Source organism: Pan paniscus, chromosome 2, assembly GCF_029289425.2.
Source record: "Pan paniscus chromosome 2, NHGRI_mPanPan1-v2.0_pri, whole genome shotgun sequence".
NCBI classification, from domain to species: domain Eukaryota; kingdom Metazoa; phylum Chordata; class Mammalia; order Primates; family Hominidae; genus Pan; species Pan paniscus.
The window spans coordinates 38471607-38498375 of record NC_085926.1 but is presented as its reverse complement, the minus strand read 5'-3'; the positions used below and the strand labels follow the sequence as shown (position 1 = coordinate 38498375).

At 47.3% G+C, this 26769-nt stretch overlaps 1 protein-coding gene and 1 pseudogene across 2 annotated transcripts in view; one reads left to right on the top strand and one right to left on the bottom strand.

Annotated features, from left to right (window-relative positions):
• The first annotated feature begins 8043 nt into the window (after positions 1 to 8043).
• LOC129397388 (large ribosomal subunit protein eL20-like) lies at positions 8044 to 19248 on the top strand (annotated as a pseudogene).
• A 51-nt stretch (positions 19249 to 19299) lies between these two features.
• EXOG (exo/endonuclease G) overlaps positions 19300 to 26769 on the bottom strand; it is a 30446-nt gene continuing 22976 nt past the window's right edge. For both annotated transcript variants that reach the window (XM_003826090.4, XM_003826091.4), the window contains one exon: positions 19300 to 22136. In XM_003826090.4, coding sequence (XP_003826138.1) covers positions 21675 to 22136 — 462 coding nt within the window. In that variant the 3' untranslated portion in view covers positions 19300 to 21674. The remainder of the gene's footprint in view (positions 22137 to 26769) is intronic.

Sequence of the window (26769 nt, the reverse complement as noted above, 5' to 3'; positions counted from 1 at the left end):
AAATCCCACCTTTTGGCTCCATTTTATTGTCCCTTCCTTGGGTGAGGCCAGCATATCGCCTCATGGAGGCCACCAGGGAAGCTCCTTCCTCTAACCTCATCCATTCCAAACTCTTCTCCACTCAGCTACCAGAGTGATATTTTCATCCAAGATAATTACCCTCTGGATAAGACTGCACAGTGGCTTTCTATTGCCTCAGGATCAAGGCAAACCCCTCAGAGGTCTCCCCAGTCCTGCCAACCTCTGTAACAGCATCTCTTCCAACCCCTCAAAGGCTCCAGGCTCCTCCTCCTCCCAGCCTTGCCAGAACACTCTTCTCCTTTCCACTCGGCCTTCAGACCTCCCTGAATGCCCCTTCCTCTGGGAACCTCCCCTGACACAGCCCGGTCCCCTCCCCACCATGTGCCCCACTCTTGATGCTTCCCTGCCACAGCCCTCCACACTCTTTGCAAATACCTGCAAAGTCATTATGTGAACAAACACGATCCCTGATGTAATATAACCCAGCCTTTGTCTCTGTCCCTTCCTGTCTCTTTAGCTTTATTCAGTGGCGATCATCTTCCCTGGCCCTGGAGAAAACCTGGGCAGATCCTGTAGCTTTGCAGTTCAGTCTTAGGTTATTTTACCTCATCAGTCAGTTTGTTATAAACACAGACTCAGCCAGGCCAGGAGAGCATTCGATCCCATGACTTGTCAGAGACAGGGTGGCTGGTGGCTTCTCCTCCCCAGGCCAGGCAGATGGTTAGGGATGCTCTCACAAAAGGCATTTTTGTGGGATCTCTCTTCTGGGTACCCCCTTATGATGTCTTCCTTTGCCCATGGGAACCATGAGCCTAGCCCTTCCTGGCAAGGCCCCTTGTCCCTCCAGGTGGCCCTGTCATAGTGGTGCACACTGGCTCTCTCTTTGCCTGCCCACCTCTGGCCCACAAGAAACACTTGGAGCACTTGCCCCACCTACTCTGGGTGGGGTCATGCCCTGACAGCAGTGCCCTCTGCAGCCACCCCCAGTGCAGCTGGCCTGCAACCCTTCCTCTGGGTTCCCAGGGCGGGAGTCAGATCACACTCGCTCATCCACTTGAGCTTTCTTGGATCCTGGAGGCCCAGTTCTCTGTGTCTCCAACATCTTAAAGCTCTCTGAGAAGTTCTGGAAGCCCCCTTGGCCTGCCCAGAGTTAGAAGGTGGTATGTGCCTGCCACAAGCCTTGCCAGAACCTCCTGCAAGGGAAGGCTGGGGTCCTGGAAACAGCACAGCAGCAGCTCTCTCCGAAGAAACTGACTCCCAGGGTCCCGCAGCCCTCCACTCTCTCAGACCCCTTTTTATATCCTTGATGTGACTAGGGGCCCAAGTGGGTGGCGCCATTTATTTCCCTTGTAAACCAACTTCATAGGAGAGGCATGTGGTTCGGTGCCCTGAAACCTCTGATATTGGTTCCTTGGTCCACACTGGGGCAGGGATAGTCCATTCACCACTGGGCTAATCATCTTTCCCCAGCCACACGAGAGCTTTTCAAATGGCAGACTATGTCCAGTTTTTGTTTTTGTTTTTTTTTTAAAAGAATATCAGAATTTAAAATAGCAGTGTATCCCATGTGGTAAGAGTGAGTGTTGTTTGGAGAAACTGTTGATTCAGCTCTATATAAAACGTGGGTGAGTGCCCATGTGTGTATCCTGGTGAGTGATAGAAAATAAACTTCTTACTAGGAATCTCAGTGAAAAAAACTTAAAAGCAGCACAAGAACAGAGTCTATGTCTGCTTTACTCAGCACTGCATCCCGGGACTAGCTCAGTGGCTGGCACATGGTGGTAACTCAATGACTATTATGTGTGAGGAAAGGAGGGAAGCTGGAGGCTGGGACCCCACTGTGAGGCTGTGAGGGGAGTTAGGTCTTTCTCACAAGCTCCAGGGATCCTAACTACCGCCTTGGTCTGGGCCAGCGGAGAGCTTCCCGCATTGTTCTTGAAACCAAGGCTTGGAGCCCACGCTTCTCGGCCCCTTGGGTGGGGTCTTCCCTGGCTGCCTGAGGTGGGCCCTCACCTGGCCTGGGATGTGGGTGGGTTCACCTGGAAGGAGTGAGTGAGCCTGGGAAGTGGCTGAGGCCGGGAGAGGAGGCCTGTGCTTGCAGCAAGGCTGCAGCTGTCGCTGGGTCACTCTGGGGTGAGGCTGGGGTCCAGGCAGCGGGTGGCCCTGTGAGTGATGGATGCCGGCTCCTGTGTCAGCGGGAAAGCATGCAGCCCAGAGATCTCAGCCCTTGGCAGGGAGAGAGATGCTCCTGGACAGACGTCAGCTCTCACCCTGGGGGCCACAGCAGTGTTGGCAGCTTCCCTACCCCTGTGCCAGGAGCTCCTCCGACATCAGCCCTGATGGCCACGAGACTCAAAGCCCAGGAGGTTGGGAGGGGCCAGGGAGACAGAAGCCCAGGCACTCCTACAGGCAGAGACAGCAACTGGGGACAGCAACTGAGAGTGAGGCAAGGGTGTGGTGGCAAAGATGCCAAAGGGCAGCCACTGATGGGCTCAGAGGAACAGCAGGAACTAGCGTCTCCTGCCCCTGGCTGCTTCTGAGAGTCTGTGTGTGCTGGCACGGTGCCTTTGCACCCCACCATTGCTCTAAGCACACTTACTGTGCAGCCCACCTGTGAGTCTAAGGGCTGTGTAAGGCCAGGCCAGACCTGTTTGTTCATAACCCAGTCTTCAGCCCCTGCCCCAGCACCTGGCACAGATAAGGAGCTGGGAATGTTTGCAGAAGAAACAAACTGATTGATCAGCCAATTCACTCTCTGCAGAGTTCCCCTGGACCTGCTCCTCCGTTTGAACCCTTCTTGTCCCCTCAAGTTTCCTGCCCCTTTTCTCACCAGCAGTCCCACCTTCCACTCTGTTTTTCTGGAAGGAGGTCAGACACAGGACCATTTGAAATTCTTGCCAGATAGAGAAACACGTGTGGATTCACCATGCACTTGTGCACATGCAAGGCACAGAGGCTGTAGTCAGTCTGTCAAGGATGAAGAGGGGCACAGGGAGATGCCTCAAATCCCAAGAATGAATGTCAGGCTTCCTGTCCCAAACCTCCTTGGGCCAGGGCCCTCAGGACTTTCCCAGGGACAGAGGTAGGCAGACAGGCCAGAGAAGAGTCAAGCAGAGAGGATGGGTGAGGAACTTAGTTCAGAAATGATACTTAAAGGCTGGCAGTTGCCAAGCTCCATCTGAGGGCATCCCAGAGGGACCCCAGGGTCCCTTCAGGAAGCACCATCCTCATGTGGGTATCCCAAGCCAGCCTGAGTGGCAGGGGTCGGGGCCAGGCCAGCCTGAGCCCAGCACGTGTAATGACCATCCTGACAAGCACTTCCTCCCATGCCAGCTCACGGAGCTGGCATCCCCGGGCAGCTGCCAGGCACCTGCTGCCGGAGAGAAAAGCCCCATCATCCCAGCCTTTGTGGACAGACAGGCCGGCTCGGATTCCAGAAAGGCATGCAAGGTCAGAGTGGAGCCCCCTTCCCCGGATGTGGGCTGAGCAGCCAGCAGTATGTCCTGTCTTCCTGCCTGCCCCACTCTGTGCTGGCCTCTGTGTGAGGCAGAGCATCAGGGAGTGTGCACTGGGATCCTCGGTGCGACTGGCCAGGGGGCCGAGCTTGCCTCCAGTATTTGTCCTGGGAGCCATCTCCCCTTGGGGCCCATGTCTGCCACTCATCCTCCCAGGCATCGCTCCCTCCCTGGCAGAACGAGGCCACTTCTGTAAGGAAGACTGTAGGACTTGTGGCAAAGAAGGCAGAGGGCAGGGACAGCTTGCCCAAGAGCCCTCCCTGTTTAAGAGAAGCTGGTTTAAGAGAGATAATTGGGGCTCCTGTATCCTGTATCAATCTATCACATTTATAGCTGTCACTCCAGACAGGAGACAAGGAAATGACAAAAGCCAATAAGGCCAATAAATAAAGGGTAATGGAATAATCAGTATGTGCAGCCTATTCCCTGAGCCACAGAGCCAGGGGTAGGGCTCAGCCCCTCCCTTCGGTCTCTGTCTCAGCTTCACCCACAGGCCCCAGGAGACAGTTAAAACCACTCAACAGCCCCCACGGGGGTGCCCGGCTGGATTTCCAGCTGCTCAGGCCAAAACCCTTGACGTCATCCTTGCCTCCTCTCTTTTTCTCACACCCTACATCCAATCCGGCCGGAAATCCTGTTGGCTCTGCCTTCGAAATATATCCCAAGTTCAACCACTTCTCAACATCTCCACTGCCACTGCGCTGGTCTGAGCCGCCATCATCTCTCTCCTGGATTCTTGCAGCGGCCTCCTCACTGGTCCTTGTCCCCAGCTGCTCTCAACACAGCAGCCAGCGTGGTCCTATTAAAATCAAGTCAGATCACGCTCACCGAAAGCCCTCTAGCAGCCTCATCTCACCCAGAGGAAAAGCCTTTACCCAGCCCTTACCCAGCCCTGATCCATCCCTTGCCCATTTGCCTGTCTGAGCCCCGCTACGGCCGGCCTCTTGCTCCACTTCAGCAACACCGACTCTTTACAGGTTCCTGAGCAGGCCAAGCATGTCCTGGCCTGGCACTGGAGCACTGGCTGTTCCCTCCCACCTGGAATGCTCTTCCCCCAGGGATCAGCCCTAGCTCCCCTGCGTCCTCTTCCAAGTCTTAGAGGTCACTTTTGCAATAAGGACGACCATGACCATCCTATTTTCTTCCCTTTCCCAGCCCATTGTTTTTATTTTTTAATCAGTTTTAGGAAAGTATAACTTATATACAATAAAAGGCACCCTTCTTAAATGCACAGTTTGATGAGTTTTGACAAATGTTTAAGCAGTACAGCCACCACCATAATTAAGATATACAATATTTCCATCACATCAAGAAGTTGTCTCATCTCCTTCATGGTCAGTCCACTGTTCCTGGCAATCACTGATCGATTTTCTGTTCCTATAGATTTGCCTTTTCTGGAGAGTCCATATAAGTGCAGGAATTTTCGTTTGTAGCCTTGTGTGCCTGGCTGCTTTCACTTAGCATAATGCATTAGAAATCCATCCATGTCATTGTCTGTATCAGTTGTTCCTTTTTATTGTTGAACAGTATCCCATTATATGAGCATACCACAGTTAGTTTTCCATTCAATAGTTGACGGACATTTGAGTTGTTTACCATTTTTTGCTATTGTGAATAAAGCTGCCATGAACATTTGTATATAGATGTTTGTGTGGGCTTATGTGTTTTGGATTTTGTTTGTTTGTTTGTTTGAGACAGAGTCTCACTCTGTCACTCAGACTAGAGTGCATTGGCGTGACCTCTACTCACTGCAACCTCATCTTCCCAGTCTCAAGCAATCCTCCCACCTCAGTCTCCCAAGTAGCTGGGACTACAGACATGTACCAACATACCAAATAATTTTTTTGTATTTCTGGTAGAGACAGGGTTTTACCATGTTGCGCAGGCTGGTCTCGAAATCCTGAGCTCAAGTGATCTGCCTGCCTCAGCCTCCCAGGCATGCTGGGATTATAGGCGTAAGCCACCACACCTGGCCATGTTTTTATCTCTTGGGTAAAGACCTAGGAATTGAATTTCAGAGTTATATTAATAGTGTATGTTTAACTTTATATGAAATTGTCAAAATGTTTTCCAAAGCATTTGTTTACTTTTCAACCAGCAATGAGAGTTCCAGTTGCTGTATATCCATGCCAGCATTTATTATTTCCAGCCTTATTTTTCCTTTAGCCATTTGAGTAGGTGTATCTTGTAATTTTAATTTGGGTTTCCCTGATGACTAATGATGTTGAGCATGTCTTTTTCTTCTTTAAGAGATGGGGTTTCACTCTGTCACCCAGGCTGGAGTGTAGTGGCACAATCATAGCTCACTGTAACCTTGAACTCCCAGACTCAAGCGATCCTCCCACCTGAGGCTCCTGAGTAGCTGGGACTACAGGCATGAGCTATTTAAAAAAAAAATGTTGTAGAGATGGGGGTGTTGCTATGTTGCCCAAGCTCGTCTCAAACTCCTGGGCTAAAGCAGTCCTCCTGCCTCGGCCTCCCAAAGTGCTAGGATTATAGGCATGCACCACCGTGCCCATAATGTGAGCATCTTTCCATGTGCTTATTGGCTATTCCTCTATCTTCTTTGGTGAAATATCTGCCACTGTTTTAAAGAGCTCTCAACAATGCTTATACGCTTACATCATCATTGGAAGGAGCAAGCCTCCCTGTGTGTGATAAACTTCCACTGCTCTGACACAGGCTTTCTGTGTGATCTGGGGAAACTGACCTCACTGTTCCAGTCTCTGTTCCCTTGTCTGTAAAATGGGGAAAATAACAACAGCTGCTTCCCAGGGTAGTGTGAGGACTATGAAAATTAAGATTTGTAAAGAATTTACAATGATCCCTCAAATATAGTAAGCACTTAATAAATGTCTAGTATGATGACAGTGATGATGATTACTAACCCCTACGTGACTCGTTCGTGTCAATCCTATTTCCCTCTTAAAGCCCAATGTTTTCATCTATAAATGGTTGTGGGAGAGGGTGGGGGCTGAACAATCTCTAAGTCCTGTCCACAGTAGCATCCCTGAGTTCTAGAATCGCTCTGTTTATGGACACACCCTTACAGGTCCCTTTTCCCTCCCAGGGCACGTCCAGCAGCCACCCACCTACGGGACTCTAGAGTTACACACACAAGGCAACAGGAAGCTCACCTCCAACTCCTGCCTTCCAGAAATGGCCTAGGGCCCAACTCCTTAATCACCCATAAGAAGGACCATGAGAAACTGAAAGGATCAGGGGAGATGCAGAAGTCAGAGGCAGAGCTGGGAAGGGCAGGTGACACCAGGCAAGACCAATAGACAGTGGGAAGCTGGGGAGAGCAGTGTGGCCTTGCAGGGCTGCATCTCCTGCCCCCACGGTGGCTCCGCATGCTCTCCCAACTCCAGCCCTCTACCTCCCACTAGGCAGCTCCACAGGTCTGCGGGCCCAGCCCTCCAGCAGCCCTGCCTTCATCCCTCCCTGACTCTGGGGGAAAGCTGGGCCCCCCAAGGGAAGCGTCTCAAGTCCTTGAGCCCCTCCCTTTGGGGCAGTGGGGTGGGAAGGAGGACAGGAATGTTGGGAAATCAGTGCACACAGATCTGGGGCTGGTGCCAGGGTGCCACAGGGAGCGAGGAGGAGGTGATGAGAGAAGGGCACAGCAGCTCAGCAGGGCCCAGGCTGCAGGCAGGGCAGGAGGGCTGGTGGGGATGTGACTCGGGGAGCGGACGGGGCTGGGAGGCTGGGAGAGCAAGGGGTTATAGAGGTTAGAGGCCAGAGATTTCTGAAAGACCAGATCAGGGAGAAGAGGAGGTCCCAAGCGGCCAGGGTGCAGGAAGGGTGAGGAAGATGAGAGCAAGGAGCAAGGGCGCGGCTGGGGGAGACGAACCTCTGGTCCTCCCAGCCTCCCAGGCCTTCACTTCCACTAAGCACACTCTTCATACTCATTGTCACCCTCTTGATTGCGGGCAACCCTGCCCAGCCTTCCCAGCTACCAGCCCCCACCAGGACTCTCTTGGCACCCCAGCCACCCAGTGTCCTCCTCCCTTCCAGGCCAGCCACCACCTCCATGCTGCCCTCACCACCCACCTGCTACAAGGCCCCCATCACAGAGCCTCCCAAAGCCAATTTCTCTGCTCCCACACCCCAGCTGAAACCCACCCAGCCCCAAGCATAGGATCACTATAAAGCCACGCATCTGCCTTCTGCCAGCCCTACCTGCCACCCTTTCTCTCCTGTGGACACACTGACATTTGAAGGATCAATGAATACTGAGCAGCAGGGCCAGATGAGAGGCTCCAGAACCAGAGGGTCCCCTTCCTCACTCACTCACTCCCATCAAGTGAGATCAGCCTACATAGGGACCAGCTGGGGAAACCGAGGTGTCTGTCCACTCTTTGTTTAGCAACCACATATTGAGCATCTTATAGATAAAACCAGACAAGGTCCCTGTCCTCACGTAGCTCACAATCAAGTTAGGAAAACAGGTATTCACCTCCAAATCCACAAACAAGGCTGTTTATAGTTACAAAACTATATGGCAGGGTAGGGGAGTACAAAGTGCAATGAGGGAGAATAACCAGTCAGGTGATCTCTATAGGGAGAGATGAGGGTGGCTTGGACCAGGATGGGGATAGTAGAGAATGAGAAGCTTGGGAGCTATTTCGGATGCAAAATTGGTAGACGGAGCTTTCAGAAGTGGGAGAGGAGGTGTCTCTGGTCTCTGGCTAGGAGAGCCATGAAAGTGCCACAAGAGGCTTCCTCAGATCACCTCCCAGGCAGCCCCTCAGGCCTCCTACGTCTGCCCCACAGAGCCCTCAGCAAGCAAAATGGATGACCATTTGGGGACCTAGTCTAAGAATGAATCCCAGGTCCCATCCACCCAGATCCTGCCTCCTACAGCTACCATGGGGAGCCAAGCTGTAAACAAGAGCAAGTTCCCAATACCTGTTGAGGCAGCGCCCACACGTCGCTGGTGATGGTGAAGACACTGGCGTCTCTGGTATCTGTGAACGCAGCTGTTTGAACTTTCCCTTGGGCTCAGAGCACAAAGGTGCCCTCAATCGACTTTTAATTTTTTCTGTTAACCAATCAAGAATTTACATGACACATCCAGTCCCTCCCTTTAGGGATTTTCACTTTCTGAGGTTTTTTTTTGTTTTTTTGTGTTTAAAAAAAAAAAAAAATACAAGGAAAATAGGGATTGTGGGTCTGACCAGCACTACCACATCACTATTGAGGACACTCATAGCGTCCTCACAGGGACAGTATCACTCCTCAAAGTCAACTGGAGCCCAGGGGCCCCCCACTGTGACTCATATCTAGGTGGCAGTCCCTGGCCAGGAGCACAGGCACAATGTCAGCATGGCAGAGTCTCCAGAGCTCCCAGCAGTTAGCCTCACACTATGCTAAGGACAGCCTTACCCCGGGAAACACAGGTGGGTCCTTGTTGTAAGCCCCGGGCACCACCCTAGACTCAGGTGTTCCTCATATTAATCTCATTTTAGAAGCCCCATGGCCCAGCGCCTTTATTGTGGCCACCTCACTTCATCCCAACAAATTCTCTTCACTTCAAATCCCAGGAGCAGCAGTTGGATAGTGTTTTCTTCCCTCACAGAGATTCTGGGCTCCCTCTGTCAACCGATGCGCTTCCTCCAGGGACCAGCTTTGCATACCAGAGATCTCAGGGAGAGGAGGCTTTGGATCTATTCTCAAAACAATAAACTAACTCCAGGTGGGGGACCAAGGCCACTCATTCTTCACCCTACATTTACATAACTAAGAAAGCTATTTAAGTGGCTTTCATTGAACTCCAGTTATTTCATTTTAAACTGTCCCTGTGACTTGTGGACACAGAGAGTGGACTTCACCAGGCACTTAAATCCTCCTCGTTGGTCCCCAGAGCCTTGAAGAGGCTTATCTGGAGAACAGACCTCCCACAGCACCCTATCCCAGCCTCCACACAGGCTCTGCTCTGAGTGCTTTTCAGGCAGGGAAAAGGAACACATCCAGGTGGAAATCTTCCAAATGTGTCTTCCCCAATCACCCTGTCACCGGATTGTTCTCAGCAAAAACTTTCTCATAAATTATCTTTGCCTTTGGATTTTCACACACAAAGGTCACATAGTTGTCTGCCTCTGGTATCACACGTGTAGCTGCAGAAGTGGTTTCAGAGGTTCCCACAGCTGGAATCTCCAGAGGAATTTTGATCAAGAAAAGGGAAATGAGGTCATGATGAAGAGGGAAAGGGAGGAAAGAGAAAGTGGGGAAGACCTGGAGAGCTAGAGGGGGAGAGGGGAGTCTCTACCTAGGTCATCTGGCTCCTTTCCCCCTTTCCATCCCTAAGCCACACTTTCTTCAGTGGCGCCCTCACCATCGTATCCAAGTGAATGGATAATAAAAAGGACCAACTGGAAGCAATAACACACCATATGAATGAGCACCTACAGCACCCAAATCTTGGTTTCTAAATATCATTCTCCATTAAAAGGAACCAGGGCTCCTTGATGAAATGGCTGATTCAGGGCTAGAGCCAGGAAAACACCAGAAAACCTGGAACATCTTATTGTGCCAGAAAGCAAAAAAGTGCTTAAAGACGGTTGAAGATAAATGTCAAAAGACACAGGAGCCAGTATGAATGGGCCAACTAGTAAGTTTAGAAGTAATGATGGTGTAAAAAATTATTAGTGGGCAAAAACTAGTGGGTAGAAGTTTGATGAGGAATATAGTCTCAAACTATCTCCCCACAATTACTTATTACTTAGAAAGAGAAAATAGTAATTCTACAGGAGGGGGAACAGACACCACTTAAACTAAGTGATCAAAGATAATATCACTAATAAGTGGAAAAGTTGACATAGTGTGCCTCCTGATGTAAGACTCTGAGAAAGACACATCACCTTCAGTAATCATCCCCAAAACACATCACCTGAAAGTCATAATGAGGACGCATCCAACAGGATTTGAGCAACATTATTCTTCAAATAACTGGCCTGCACGCTTCAAAATTGTCAAATTCAAGAAACACAAAGAAAGGCTGAGGAACTCTCCCAGATTAAAGGAGGTAAGACATGGAAACTGAATACAATGAGTGGCCCTGGAACAGGAAAAAGAAATAGAAATAGGCCAGGCTTGGTAGTTCACGCCTGTACTTTGGGAGGCAGAGGTGGGTGAATCATCTGAGGCCAGGGGTTCGAGACCAGCCTGGCCAACATGGTGAAACCCCATCTCTACTAAAAATATAAAAATTAGCTGGTTGTGGTGGTGCATGCCTGTAATCCCAGCTACTTGGGAGGCTGAGGCAGGAGAATCGCTTGAACCCAGAAGGCAGAGGTTGCAATGAGCCAGGATCACACCACTGCACTCCAGCCTGGGCAGCAGAGTAAGACTCCATGTCAAAAAAAAAAAAGAAAGAAAGAAAGAAATAGAAAGAAAGAAGATATGATGAGACAACTGATGAAATATACACATGGACTGTGGATTCAATAACAGTATTAGACCAATGTTAGATTTTCTGATTTTGATAACTATACTATGGTTTTGTAAGAGAATATCCTTGTCCTTACCAAAACACACAAGTATTTAGGGCAAAAAAGGCATGATGTATTCAACTTATTCTCACGTGACTCTGAAAAAAATATGTGTGTGCATGTGCATATGTGTATATATACTATATATAGTAGGTACGTAATACAGAGTACATCATAAGCACACACATATATATGAGGAAAGAGAGAATGATAAAATAAATGTGCAAAATATAAACAATTGCTGAATCTGCATAAAGGGCATATGGGAATTTCTTGCAACTTTTCTGTATCTAAGTTTGAAATTATATTAAAATAAAATTTACAAAAATATTACAAATGGCCAATAATTACATTGTACCCGATACGGTTTAAAACACTTTACTTATTTTAGCTCATTTGGTACTTACAACAGTTCTACAAGGTATATGGTATTATCTATCATCCATGTTGTCATCTTCATTTTACAGATGGGGAAACCAAGGCACAGGGCAGTTACGCTACTTGCTGTAGCTCCCCCACCTGGTTAAGATGGCAAAGATGTGACCCCAGGCTAATAAGCCTGGCTCAAGTCTGTGCTCTCAGGATGCTCTGATGCCTCCTAAGCTATGCAGAGGCTGAGAATGGAACCCATAGACAGGAATGCACACAGGAGGACAGCACACCCTTCCCCACAGACACATACAGTGGGGCTGCCTGGAGCAGTATGGATGCAGCCTGCTAATCAAAATAGTCTTCAGATCTGGACACAGAAGAGAGCCTTTTAGAGCATGGAAGGAAGTTCAGAGTTCAGTGCCATAGAGCCTAGGGGCTAGACACCTGGGCCAAGACCCTCCACCCTGAAGCATTTCCTGTAGCCTCTGGCTTGGTCCTATTTGTCTTCTCCTTCCCCTTCCCTAGAGCTCCAAGTTTCTGTCTCTCTTTCTCCAAGACTTTTCTGTTCCCTCCACCCCATCCCAGTGAATCCAGAAATAAGAGGTTTCTGGCACGGCCTTCTGGTGAACAGTGGCCTTAGAGGAAAGAGGTGGGCCCAGACAGAGAAATGGCCCAAAAGCTAGGGAGCTGGAGGGGGAAGACTGGAAGCTGATGGTCACAGTGATAGAGGAGATGGGGTGAGGAGAGGAGACAAGAGGACCAGCCATTGAAGTTTGCCCAGTGATAAGAAGCACTGTGTGTGCCAGGCCCCAGCATCAGCAGTCACTGCAGGAACAGGCCTGATGGGGGTGGGAGGTGGTCATCCTCCTTGGCACTTTGCCAGAAAGGACTGAGGGAGGTCTGTCTCCTACCATCTCTGAGAAGGCTGAGGCCACATGGAGCAGAAACAAATCTCCAAGCCAGGGACTGTCAGGGAGGGTGCCTGGTTGCTAGGGCCTGTCTAGTCTGACAGGGCAATGGGGGTGGGGGGAAAAAGATGCTGACGTCTGAATTCAGAAGTGGAGTGGACCCCCACCATCACCCTCCCTGCCGAAGGGCCTGTCACAAGGCGGCCGTGGCTCACACCCGCTTATCAGCACTGGGGTGTGGAGAGGGTGTCGCAGACGGGAGATAGGGCTGGGACAGGGCTGTCCACACCGGCCCTGCTCTGCCTCCCTCATTCACACCTCCTCAGAGGCCCTCGGCCCACTTTGCCCCTGCGGCCTCCAGCCCACCCCACTGTGCCTCTTCTGCAAACCACCGCAGCAGGCTGCCTTGCTCCAAGGATTGCTCTGCCCTGGACAATTAAGAGACACCAAAGAGGAGGGATGCTGGACACTGTCTAGCCCCAACCCCTCACTTTACAGATAAAGGAACTGAAGAGTGAGGAGCGGCTACTTAACTAAGATCCTATTGCAAGTACACCGAGGAGCCAGAAGTAGAAGGCAGGTTCTCACCCCAGACCAGAACATGAAAGAGTCTGAGCCTCAGCTGGGGAACCCCTGAGAGCAGGGTTCCAAGGGCCATAGTGAAGGAGGAGTGAGGGGCACATTTATCCCTGAGGAGGGCCAGTCTGTTCCTATTCTAGCCTCATGCAGGGAGAGAGAGCACAATCAAATCATATCATCCTGGGCTCCACCTGCCTTGGATAAGACCCCCCAGGGCAGGGCTCTTCCATCTCTGCCCCCAGACTAGCTCTCTTCCATCTGTGTCTGAATGGTGATGGGTGGCGAGGGGTCAAAGGCTCTCTCTGAAGTGGTGGGCAGAGTAGGGGCACAGAGCACATCAATCAAGAGGCTAGTGGGAGAAGCCAGGGTCCCTTCATGTGTGCAGGGAGGGAACCAAAACATCATCCTATCTGGTGGTCTAAGAAGGAGCCAGTTGGGCCCCAGTTGCACCAAGACCTCAAAGGTGCTAGGGAGGCTCAGCAAACTTAAGGTCACTGCCTGTCACTGCCCCCACCCCTGCAGCCTTGAAGGACATTTGGGTAGATCTTTCTATCCGGGCATCACCAGAGGTAGGACATTTCATCCTGTGCCTGTGGAGTAACTGGGGCTGGAGGAGGGAGAGGATGGGAATAATTCTGAGATCCTGGTTGGGGGTAGGTAAGGGGGTGGGGCTTCACACCTGCACACAGCTGGAAGACCTAATTTTAGCTCTGCTTCTCCGAGGGTCAAACACACAAAAGCCCTTGCTCAGCGCACTCTGACTGCCACCTCCACGCTTCCATCTTCCCACCAGGGTGACTGCCTCAGACCACAGACGAGACTGCAGAGCCTAACATAGGGTGCCCGGGGAAAGTGCCCTGGGAGTTCAGGCATGAGTTCAGCAATGCTCAGTACCCGGGTGTTATTCAAGACACAGGCTTGCCCACAGCCACATAGCAGGACCCAGGTCTCCACCCTTCTGTGCCCCTGCGCCCCCTGCCCAAGTGAATGAGCACATTAGGACTCAAGCAGGATAAGCTCCACGTTTCTGACTTGCTGCGTAACTCCAAAACATCTCTTGAACACTCACTATTTGCAAAACCCTGCAGGGGCCTCAGAAAAGAATCAACTCCATTATGTGCCTGCCTCTAAAGAGTTAGCAGGGCACTGTAGGGCTAAAATGGGTAAATGCATGAATGACCGAATTAGAAAGCAACATGGATGAAGCTGGAAACCATCATTCTCAGCAAACTATCGCAAGGACAAAAAAACCAAACACCGCATGTTCTCACTCATAGGTGGGAATCGAACAATGAGAACACTTGGACACAGGAAGAGGAATATCACACCCCAGGGCCTGTTGTGGGGTGGGGGGAGGGGGGAGGGATAGCATTAGGAGATACACCTAATGTAAATGACAAGTTAATGGGTGCAGCACACCAACATGGCACATGTATACATATGTAACAAACCTGCACGTTGTGCACATGTACCCTAGAACTTAAAGTATAATAAAATATATATATATATATTTAGAAAAAGAAAGCAAATGAAAATAACTGCAACAACCTTGAGGGGGGAGTTGAGGGTAAACATTAGATTGGAAGCTGGAAAATCTTGGTAAGTTCCTAGAGTTTGTTGCTTCGTTTGTGAAATGAGATGAATCGCGCCGATTCAAATGGTGGACTGCATAAGCTCTAACTGGAAAGCGCTCTGCAAACTGTAAAGCATGGATATGCTCAAAGGGCTGGTTGCAACACATCACAGTCTTAGGATTTGAGAAGAGACTGAACCACTTCCACCACCTCAGGTTAACACCATACTGAGGCCTGGCTCTGTCGTTCACTCTCTCAGATCAGGATGACTTTCATCAGACACCAATAATCATTCTCAAGAATTCACAGTAACTGGCTACCATTTATTAAGAGCTTACCAAACTGCACATGTTATCTTATTCAATCCTCAACCAATCCTGCAGGTCCTTCTCAACCTGCTTGCAGGTGAGGAACCTGATTCAGAAGGATGAAGTCAGTTGTCCTCAACTGTCCCGCACTGATAAGTGGAAAGATGATTATGTGGGACCCCAAGTCTCCCCAGCAGCCTCCTTGCCCACTGCTGGCATCCAAAGCATTGGCCCAGCCATGCCATGTAGACCCAGAGATGCGGCAGGCACTCTCCCTATCCCAGAGTGACTCACAGGCAAATTGTGATGGAGACCTATTTCTCCATAATGCAATCAATTCAGTGTTTTTCCTTCTAAAGAAACAGAAATGGGCTCAGTGACTTGGCTCAAGCCCATAATCCCAGCACTTAGGGAGGCCAAAGTGAGAGTATTGCTTGAGGCCAGGAGTTCAAGACCAGCCTGGGCAACATGGCGAGAACTCATCTCCAGAAAAAAAAAGTTTTTAATTAGCCAGGCATGCTGGTACACGCCTGTAGTCCTAGCTACTCAGAAGGCTGAGGCAGGAGGATTGCTTGAGCCCAGGAGTTCAAGGTTACAGTGAACTGCAATTGCACCACTGCACTCCAGCCTGGGTGAGAAAGTGAGACCCTGTCTCTATAAGTAAACAAACAAACAAACAAACAAACAGGAATGAACTTAATAGAAAATATCAGAGCACATTATCACACGAAACTTGCTGGGTATGTGAAGTGGGTTGCCATGTAAAGTGAGTTTTCTACCAAAGGGATCTTCCATGGCTCTGTCTTGTTCAATGCTTTTAACAAACGCATTGAAGGCTTGTTTATTCAATCTGCTATCTCAAAGCTCGGATGCATAGCTAACCATGTCAGATGGCCAAATCGGGATCATCAAGAATGTGAACTCACTTGAAGATGGGTAGAAACTATAACACGATGAAATCCTAACAGTTGGGCACACATAAAATCTCACATTTGTGCTCCAAAAATTGGCTGTGTAAGTGCATAACGGGAAAGTGATTTGACAGCAGATCGATCATGTGAAAAAGACCTGAGGCAGTTAGTTGGACCGAGTTCCACAGGAAGCAATGGTATATAGTGTGAAAAGTGGAGCGTCCCTGAGAAGAGCGGTCAATCCCCTGGAGTCAGTTCAGCACTGCTATCACTGCGTCCTGAATGCTTTGCTCAGATGTGGCTGCCACATCATGAAGGCATATAAAATCATGATGGTGAAGGGCCTGAAATTCATGAGCACCTGAGCGTGACATGAGATGCCACATGTCTTTATAAGCTGCATATCTCAAAAGGACTATCAGGTGAAAGGAGGTGCCAGCCAGTTTTGTGTGGCCTGGAATGGCAGTTTGGGCCTGTCATTGATGGGTAGGAATTACAAGGGAAGGTTTCAACTTCATCTTATGAAGATCTACTATAAAGAAAATTGCATAGCTGCGGGCCCAAAGGGATAGGAGAACATACTCCCTTAGAGATATTCGGAAGCTCAAAGACCACTTATCTGACAAAGGACTCCTGTCTAGTGGCTATATGTATTGGGAGAGGGTGGAGGTATAGTAGAGGGCCAGTCTGGCTTGAAACCCTGGTTTATCAGCAGAATCAGCAGTGTTACTTGTTTAGAAAATATAAATTCCAGGCTAGCATGGTGGCTCACGCCTGTAATCCCAGCACTTTGGGAGGCCAAGGTGGGCGGATCACTTGAGGCCAGTTCAAGACCAGCCTAGCCAACATGGTGAAACTCCATCTCTACAAAAAATATACAAATTAGCCAGGTGTGGTGGCACACGCCTGTAGTCCCAGCTACTCAGGAGGCTGAGACAGGAGAATCGCTTGAGCCCGGGTGGCACAGGTGACAGTATGCTGAGATCGCGCCACTGCACTCCAGCCTGGGTGACAGAGCAAGACTCTCTCTCAAAAAAAGAGAATACTGATTCCAACCTCACATCAAATCTACAGAATCAAAACCTCAAGAAGAGTTAGAGAATCTATTTTTTGAGGCAGATTATTCTAGATTGAGACTAGTTATAACAACATGAACTTTGAGTGAAACCTATATTTAGGGAAAAAATTGCATAAACAACATTTTGGAACACCTGGGCCAATTTTAATAGGAATTGTTTATCAGATGATATCAAATTCTGGTAATTTTCTTAGATGTGATATTTTAAAATTATAGGGGAATGTTCTTATTCTTAGGTAATATAAGCTGAAGTATTAAAAATGTAAAGTGTCATGCCTATAATTTACTTTTTTTTAAAAAAACAGCAAATTGCTTTTAATAATTTGGAAAAAAGAGAAAGCAAACAAGACAAAATTTGGGGGGAGGGGCAATCATTGCACTCTTCTTTCAACTTTTCTGTAGGCTTGAAATTTCTCAAAACAAAGTTTAGGGGAACATTATTAAGCTGTTAGGCTATTCTGATGTGAGCCAAACATGAGACCCACTGGACAAGATAACCTCTGCTATTCCATCCAGCCTGAGTGCCTGGTGCCTGATGTCTGAGGCTGACTGAGTTCTTTGTGGCTTACAGAGCTGCAAGTTCCATACTGGGGTGGTGCCACAGCTGAAACTAAGTCTTGCAGTGACACTAGGCCACAGTGACCCCTAGAGGTACTTGGCACACTCAGGGGCAGTCCACCCCTTGACCACAGTTGGCATGTTCAGGAGTAGGAAAGCCCATCGGCACCCCCACTGTCCTGAATTGCATGGGGCCTGTGTCAATGCAGTCCATCTTGCTTGGCCCTAATGACCTGAGGTTTGCTCCCTGAAGGTGGGGCTAGACTGGAAAAAGGAACACTGGATCCCCGATAGACAATCTCCAAGAAGGATGACATCCAGGAAAGCATCCCAGATGGAGGCTAGGCATGGAGACAGGCAGGAGCAGGAGTTTCACGCCTGATGTGAGCCCAGCCCTGACCAAATCCATCAGAATGAACTATAGTGAGGATACAGAAGGCACTTGGAAGTGTGCCAGGACGGGGAAGGACACACAGGGTGAAGGTATGAAGGGGTGGGCAGGGAACAAACAGCACCCTGGGTGCAGGGTTAGGTTCAGGGATGGGCTGCTAATGGGAAGTTTGCGATTCACAGAGGTGATATCAATGACATTTATGTACTCACAAGGATGAGGCCAGGGGACACAGGTAGGTGACATGGTAACATTCAGAGTCATTCCAAGTATAGAACTCAGCCTAGAGTTCTAATCAAAGGTCTGAAGGAAAGACAAGTTTTCCATTGCTTGAAGGTCAAGGTGCAAGGGGCAGAAATATTTGCAGGTATTTAATTAAGGGCTGACATCCAGTCTCCTAACCTTCGCAATTTGTTGTATTGCTACACACAACAATATTGGTGCAACAGCCTCAATTCAGGGACCACAGTTTGGAATTTCACAATAAAGATATCACTGAAGGTAGAGAGAAACTTGGGATGTGGGTTTCCAGCAGAAGAGCCTGTCCAGACTGGCACTTCCTCCACGGCTGCCTTTCCCTCAGACCAGGGACTGTCTGAGGGTAAAGAGAACAGAAGGGCAGAATCTCAGGCTCAGCCTATGCTGCATCTGAGTCCAGGATGATCAACAGCCACATTGAGGGCTGAAGCGGTATGACAGGAGGAAAATTCTAACCTCTAACCAATTATTTACATTTCAAGTTTGTTTGGGGGAACTCTTGATGAAAGTGTTGATACAATTCAAACACCACTGTTACACACTAACAAACTTTTTCAAAGGTTGTCTGATGTGCAAATCATATAAACAAATAAATAAATATAAATAAAAATGAGGACTGGCAGACTGCAACTTTGTATTACAAGCTCTTATCTCCATTTTCCACAATGACCAGGCAGCATCTTTCAAAAGAAATAAAAACCTAAGAAACTTCATTGATCTGTCCTTTTGCAGGTGGCGGTGAGGGCGGACAGGATTCCATGAAGGCCTCAGGCACACTATGAGAGTACAAGGTGGTGGGTCGCTGCCTGCCCACCCCCAAATGCCATACACTACCCCTCTACCACATGCGAATCTTTGCACCTAATCGTGTCGTCGCCAAGTCCTGCTTTTGGTACTTGGTATCTCAGTTAAAGAAGATGAAGAAGTCTTCAGGAGAGATTGTTACTGTGGGCAGGTGTTTGAGAAGTGCCCCCTGCGGGTGAAGAACTTCGGCATCTGGCTGCACTGTGACACCCAGAGCAGCACCCACAACATGTGCCAGGAATACAGGGACCTGACCACCGCGGGTGCTGTCACCCAGTGCTACCAAGACATGGGCGCCTGGCACCACGCCCGGGCCCACTCCATCCAGATCATGAAGGTGGAGGAGACCACAGCCAGCAAGTGCCGCCGGCCAGCCGTCAAGCAGTTCCATGACTCCAAGATCAAGTTCCTGCTGCCCCACTAGGTACTGCACTATCCGCACAAGCCAAACTTCACCAAGAGGCCCAACACCTTCTTCTAGGGGCAGGGCCCTCACCCGGGTGTGCCCCAAATAAACTCAGGAATGCCCCAGTGGAAAAAAAAAACAGAAAACTTTATTGATCTAAAAATAAGAGATTCTACCATCTAGGTGGAGAGGAACGAGCAAGAAGAGCATAAGAAGTAACTCCAAGGCTGCTGGCAATGCAGGTCGGCAGAACAGAGCAACAGGGGAATGGAGTTGGGGGCCCGCCTCTAGAGATGGGCAGTGGGTACCTAGGACTTATCCCACAGAGCTGCCCACTCACACTCCTGGAGAAACACCCAGGCCACACCATCACCTCTCCATTGAGGAGAAAAAATAACAGATTGTTTGGTCACAGTGACATTTTGGCTCTACATCCCCGAGAAGAGGAGAACTGGTACAAGCTAATGGGGAACAGTGTGATAAAACAGAATGGTACTAATCAGGCTACTGTGTTCTGACCCCTCAACTTTTCTTTTTTACCCAAATAAAAGAGCAGAACAATGTCAATCATTATCATCTTATCTTTATCTTAAAGCCCTGGCATTTCTCTTAGAACAAACACACCACAAAAATCTTTCTTGTAATGCCACTCAGAAAAGACAGCAGTGATATGTATGACAGATTCAGACAAGTTCTTATGCCCCAAGACGTTTTACTGACAATACTCAGGAAAGTCCATGAAAGGACTCCGTGTAAACCCAAATCAAGAGACCTGGCTCAGAAAAACAGCCACAATTTCCCCCAGGAATGCTAAATGCCTTTGGACCTTTGGCCTACTATGCTGGGTAGACAAGCAGGCACACAGGAAGCAAATAATAAGCTAGTGATTTTGTGGGCAGACCTTTTTCTTTTTTTTTTTTGAGACAGGGTCTCCCTCTGTGGCCCAGGCTGGTGTCCAGTGGCATGACCATGTCCCATCGCAGCCTCAACCTACCAGGCTCAAGCAATCCTCCCATTTCAGCCTCCTGAGTAGCTGGGACTACAGGTGTGCACCACCACGCCCAGCTAATTTTTGTATTTTTTTGTAAAGATAGGGTTTCATTATGTTGCCCAGGCTGGTCTCAAACTCCTGGGCTCAAGCAATCCACCCACCTCGATTTCCCAAAGTGCTGAGATTATAGGCCTGAGCCACCATGCCTGGCTGCAGATCCTTCATAGGTTTCTTAATCTTAAGAACAAAAAGCTCACCTGGAAAGCAAGAACACATCAATTTGGCAGTATCTGGTCACTAAAAGAACTGTATCTCTGGAGGCAAGCATGGGCTCTAATAAACCCCACAAAGTATTGCCGTCTAATTCCCAAATATTCCTGACTGTCTCTTTCCACAGAGCTAAGGAGGGTTCAATTCAAAGAACATTAAAGTCCCTTTGGCTTGCATAGCAGATAAGAAACCAGACTCTTCTTGCCAAGCATGCCTCGGGCCCACAAATACCCATGGAAATAGGTATATATTTCTGAGTAAAAAGCCACCATCCATGTCAGAAAAGATTTGAATCTACCTCAGCTGTCTTTCTTCTCTTAGATCTGTCTGCCTCATACTTTGTGGATGACTACTTTGGAAAAGTGAAACTCGGGTAAGACACTAAGCTCTCTAAGCCTCAATTTTCTCACAGGTAAAATGGGGATAGTGTATTTACCTCAGAGAGTCATTATGAGACAACACATGTAAAGCACTGAGCCTAGTATATAGAACACATTTAATGAGCAGAAACTAGTTGCTGAGTGCTTCTACGTAGACAGAAGTAGAGAAAAGAGCAGATTCATGAGACGAGAAAGAAGAAACAAATATACAGTGCATGTGGACAGGAACTACATAGAGGATTTCTAAAAGCTGCCTCCAAGACCAATTCAGGTCCTAGGGGGAAAAATGTACAACACTGAGTTCTGAGAAGGCTGGGCAGATACATCAAAGACAATGCATGGTTTGGAGGCATGAAACTAAACAAATGCCTTCCCAATACTCTACATCCACAGGGATACAAATGCAGTGTCATCTGTGGGCAGTCTTCCTGTTAACTTGACACAAGATCAGCCCTCCATCTGCAGGTGTCAAAGCTCCCTTAATAATTAGTTCCTGAGTCAAATATAATACTGACAAAAACATTGTAGATCTTTCATCTTTTGGGGGAATGTTTAGTCATAAATTTAGGATTCCACTATTTCTTTAAAGCAAAGCCACTAGTAGCTGAGGGTGATGGTGTGTGCCTGTAGTCCCAGCTGCTCAGGGGGCAGAGGCAGGAGGATTGCTTAAGCCCAGAAGTTTGAGGCTATAGTGAGCTATGATTCCACCACTGCACTCCAGCCTGGATGACACGGCGAGACCACATCTCTTAAAGAGAAAAACTTTTTAAAAAGCAAAAAGCAAAGCCACTAAAATATGTTAGCCTAAAGAGGGCATGCCTGCTTCATTACAGACGGTATGACACATCTTGAGATAAAAACTAGGATGGCTTTCTTATCTGGGTTCCTGACTGCTCCTTAGCTTTGAGTTCTTCTAGCTTCTTCTCATAGCGACTCATAAAGTAATCATCTGGTTCAATCTCTGCATTCTTCAAGTTTTCCATGATCTTTTCCAGTCTGAGCACTGATCGGGCTCCTTCAATCTTTCTTGTACTCAAGTACAAGGTGAACTCCTGGAAATCCAGGAGCTTACAGGTGTCCACAGAGCAGATATTCCGGATATCACTAGTTCTATCCAAATGAGGAAAAAACACCAGTCCTGACAACTTCTCTAGGTCCTGGAGGCTCACTTGGAATTCAGTTAACTGGGGCTGGAAGCCGATGGCTTCATTGGGTACCACAAAGGCCCCTAGCGCCAGTGGTTCGGTAGATACTGAGCTTCTGCGGGCCAGGATTACCTTATAAAGGTGTGAGGGGACTGTCACGTTGTCCTCGCCAATCACCTAAAAACAAAGCAGCCATATTAGTGATGCCAATTTGTGCTAACAGTTCGCAAATTTTTTCTGAAAAAAACTTATTTAATGCATTGCTGAAATGTACTTATAAGCCATCCCACTCTGTTCTAATGAATTTAAATTCAACTGCCAAAAATAATAAACTGACTCAGAGATTCACATACAAGAAGAGTATTTAACAGGTCAATTCTGATCACATTCTTTAAAATAATATAACCCCAGGTGAGGCACGGTGGCTCATACCTGTAATCCCAGCACTTTGGGACGCCAAGGCGGGCAGATCACTTGAGGTCAGGAGTTCAAGACCAGCCTGGCCAACATGGTGAAACCCCATCTCTAGTAAAAAAAAAATACAAAAATTAGTTGGGTGTGGTGGCAGGCGCCTGTAATCCCAGCTACTTGGGAGGCTGAAGCAGAAGAATTGCTTGAACCCAGGAGGCGGAGGGTGCAGTGAGCCGAGATTGCACCACTGCACTCCAGCCTGGCCGACAGAGCAAGACTCCACCTCAAAAAATAAAAATAAAATAATGCCAACCCAAAGATCAGGGGTCACAGTCTCTGTTCTGCTTGTAGGACAAAGGACAAAGGAATGCCATGAGTGAGTCCTGGTTTTTTAATAGACAAGAAAAGCTGTCATTTTCTCTTCATCTCATAATCAGAACTTCTGGTGCTCCAAACATTCAAAGGTCAAAACTGCAGGCTTGGGTACTCCCAGCTCTAGAAATAAAAACATGGCCTTAGTTTATGAAATTCACTAGGGAACTAAACAGATGGCCCTTAGAGAAGCAGCCAGGTGTCAAGTCAACATTACCATCTCCAGGATCACTTCAATTAGGGCTAATTTTTAAAATTAAATTACATAAATGTAAATGCTGTTTGCTCTGAGTTTTGCATATCCTTGGGCTTGTGATCAAAGAACTTCTAAATATGTTGTCATATCAAACATTTTGGAAAGGTATCCACACAATGAAGAAGCCAGAGCCAGGGTCAGGCCTAGAAAACATAAATTAGTTGTGTGGTTTGGCTGAAATTAATGAAATAACATTATTACTAAACCTTTTCAAATTTCCTTCCAATTGGCATCTGGGCCAGGTGTGGTGGCTCATGCCTGTAATCCCAGCACTTTGGGAGGCCAAGGCAGGCAGATCCCCTGAGGTTGGGAGTTTGAGACCAGCCTGACCAACATGGAGAAACCCCATCTCTACTAAAAATACAAAATTAGCTGCGCGTGGTGGCACATGCCTGTAATCCCTGCTACTCGGGAGGCTGAGGCAAAAGAATCACTTGAACCCGGGAGGTGGAGGTTGCAGTTAGCCGAGATTGTGACACTACACTCCAGCCTGGGCAACAAGAGCGAAACTCCATCTCAAAACAAAACAAAACAAAAAGGCTTTTTTGAAAAAGAAAATACTCAACATCTATTTACTTAATGGTCCCCAATAACTGACATAATCCAACTAAAACATGCTCATTGGTATTACTGCCCCTCCCGGGCCCTTCCCTGGTAAGAGTCAGTTTTCTTTCCTGATCAGACAGCTCTGCCTGCAGCAAGATTCCTTCTTGTGAGCCCAAATAAGGCAGAGACACGACAGCTACAAAGGAGGTTTCTTTTCTGCTTTTTTCAATCTCCTACCTACATGGCACACAGCCTGGGAACTCCATGGCCATCTGCTGTCTGTCACACATGAAGGTCCCACTGCCAAGACCAATTGCAGAGCTTCAGGGAAGACCCATGCACGGGAATGATTTCCATAACCAACTGTCTTCGAAGTTACTGAAAGTGGTTGGTCAGGGTGTGGTGTAAAGTCTATGAAACTATGTACTACAAACATAAAATCCCCATTTCACCCCAAAAATTCATTTATGCAGCTGGGAAGATAAACATACTCTTCAAAGCAAAAAATATACTGAGGGAGAACCCTATGGAAGTCCACAATTAACTCACAAATAACCAAAAGATGTTAATTCAACAATGCAACTCAGAGGTCCTGTGCCTGGCATTGCTGGAAATACAGAAAAGAATATGCTTTAAAGTATATGCAGCTGGTGCCTCCACTCAAGAAACTTACCACCTAGAGTGGGAACCAAGACCTTCAGCTTTCACTACAGGTAGAATGTGGTTAGGTACCAATACAAAGCCCAAATAACAGCACGAAGGGGATTCAGGGGAAGCTGGGGACCAGAACTGAGGGCACAGATGCAGCTGAGCCATAGTTTGCAAAGAGGGAGAAGGTGAAAGGGGCTTCAAGTATTCCAGGTGCTAGCTAGGAATCCAACAGTTAAACAAAGTCTTTGTGCCACCTTGTGGACATTCCCCATCACTGCAGTACAGTTCAAGAACATTCACTTGATTTTCTCTCCTCATGGACTCCTTGTCTACAAACAAACGGCAATTTTCAAATATAATTAACATGCCCATTGCTGCCATGCAGAGCTAATCAGGCTCGTAAAATTCCAGCCAAAAGTAAAGACGTTGGACATTTTAAGTTCTACAGCTTTACTTTATGCAAATGTACCATTTCTATAGGTGTTTAAAAACTCTTACAATTGCTAGAGGACCTCGATTCTACTTTTGAGAAACCTCATGGAAACAGAAATTCCTATTAGGAATCACAGGTGTGATCCTTCTACCCATGACCTTCTCACACTATTTCAAGGGGGTAAAATACTATCCCTAGAACTAAGGAGAAAAATAAAAACTTAGCCACTCACTAATCTCTTTTCTGATTCAGTCTGCTTTGTTCTTAGGAAGCAAACATCTTTAATCTGTCTAATATAGGGACAGGTCCTAGTTGGATATTCAGAAAAACCCACCGTTTCTTCCTTGAATTTAAGACAATTTTTTAAAACAACATCAGTCGTAAAATATTTTAGAGCTGTCTCTTTAAAGACAACTCAATCTACATAATAAATTTTTTCTACTTTTGGAAAAATTGGGAGACTTCCAGAAATGTTTCTAAACACTACTAGAGGTTCGGTGGACTGGAAGCCCAGAGACCTGGACAAACCTGGCTTTGCCACTAAGCTGCAAGTCGCGTCCACCCATTTCTTGTTTCTTCATTTATAAAATACGTAACAGCCATCCCCATGGGTGGATTGCTATTTTATATTTTATAAATGCCTCTCTCATAGAATTGTTATGAAGATACAATGACATGTTAGTTAAAAAATTTTCAAAATCTACAAGATCTATGTAAAAAGCTATTTTGTAGTGGACATCATTCAAAAGATACAATGGCATTTGGTACAAAAGATGGTTTTACAGAGGGATGGGGGCGGGGGAAACGTATTATCAAGCAAGATTAGACTAGTTACAGGTCAGCAATGGGGTTTCAGGAGGAGAAAGCAACTTGGGCACAAATGATGTCTGTAACAAAGGACTCAAAGGCTTAACATAAACCAAGTCTAGTTAATCAGTGAGTCAGCAAACAACCCTTTTCGTGTAAGATTTAGGTATAAAAATATTTTGCAAAGGAAACCCTTGCTGCTATTAAATTCCCAAGAAGCACTGAACTCTACTCAAGACTGTAGCAAAAATTGGAAGTCAACTGGGAGTTAACTAGAAAATACAATACATAAGCTGGCACTCATTCGCAACCTGAAGCTAGTTTTCTTATATACTGGCCTGAGCTTGTTTCCTTCCATCCAAGAGACAGAAATGACAATTTGCCACCACCACCTGTGCCACCCAGACCCAGAAGAGACCCAAAACAAACAATACCCATATTAAGCCTGCCATTTGTAAGGTCATACATACTGTAAATGTGCCTCCAATAAAATATTAAGCAACATCAAGAGGAAAAAATATGTACCTGCTAGAATTAGATAGATATATTTGGTTACATTCCCCTGGTAAGACAAAAAAAGAAACTCCAAAAATAAAACTAGAGGGACAGATCAAGAGACCAAGCCCTTAAAAAGTCATGCCGATCAAGTGAAAGAAAGAAACCATGGGAGTTTGATAAACAGGAAATCCGAACCTGAGGGGGGGAAGGAACATGAAAAGTGAGGGAGTCACAAAGTGTGGTAAAGTCAACAAGAATGTGGTCGCCCCCTGTGTTATCTATAAAGCCTCAGCAGATGCTTTTGTGGCAGCACAAACCCTGGAAGACGGTACTTCTCACACTGGGGTACCTGTTCCAGGCCAAAGGGTAGCAGCCTACTAAGTCACAGTAAAACAAGCACCCTCTTTCTAGGCTGTCAATGGTACTTGAAAATTTAGGGTGAGGGTAGGGAGACAACCAGTAAAATAATTTAACTTTCATTAAAACAAATAGATATGGAAATGAACAAAAGCTTTCCCTAAATATAAAGCAAGAGACTTAAAAAAAAATATTACTCCCATATCACTTCAAATGATGTCTCAAGACTCCTGAGGGCATTTTCAATTTCCTCCCCTTTAGGGTTAGTATAATGGAAGTTTGCAAAGTGCTGTTATAAAAGAACACAGATTGTTAAATATTTCTAACATTACCACCATCACTGAGTTCTAAAATCTGAAGCTCACTTTCTTGTCAGACCATTTATAATGTCCAAACCAGAATCTTCAGGTATGTTTCACTTGTCTGGAATCAACCTCTTCTTGAAACAGGAACATCAGAGAAAGCACAGGGATGACCTC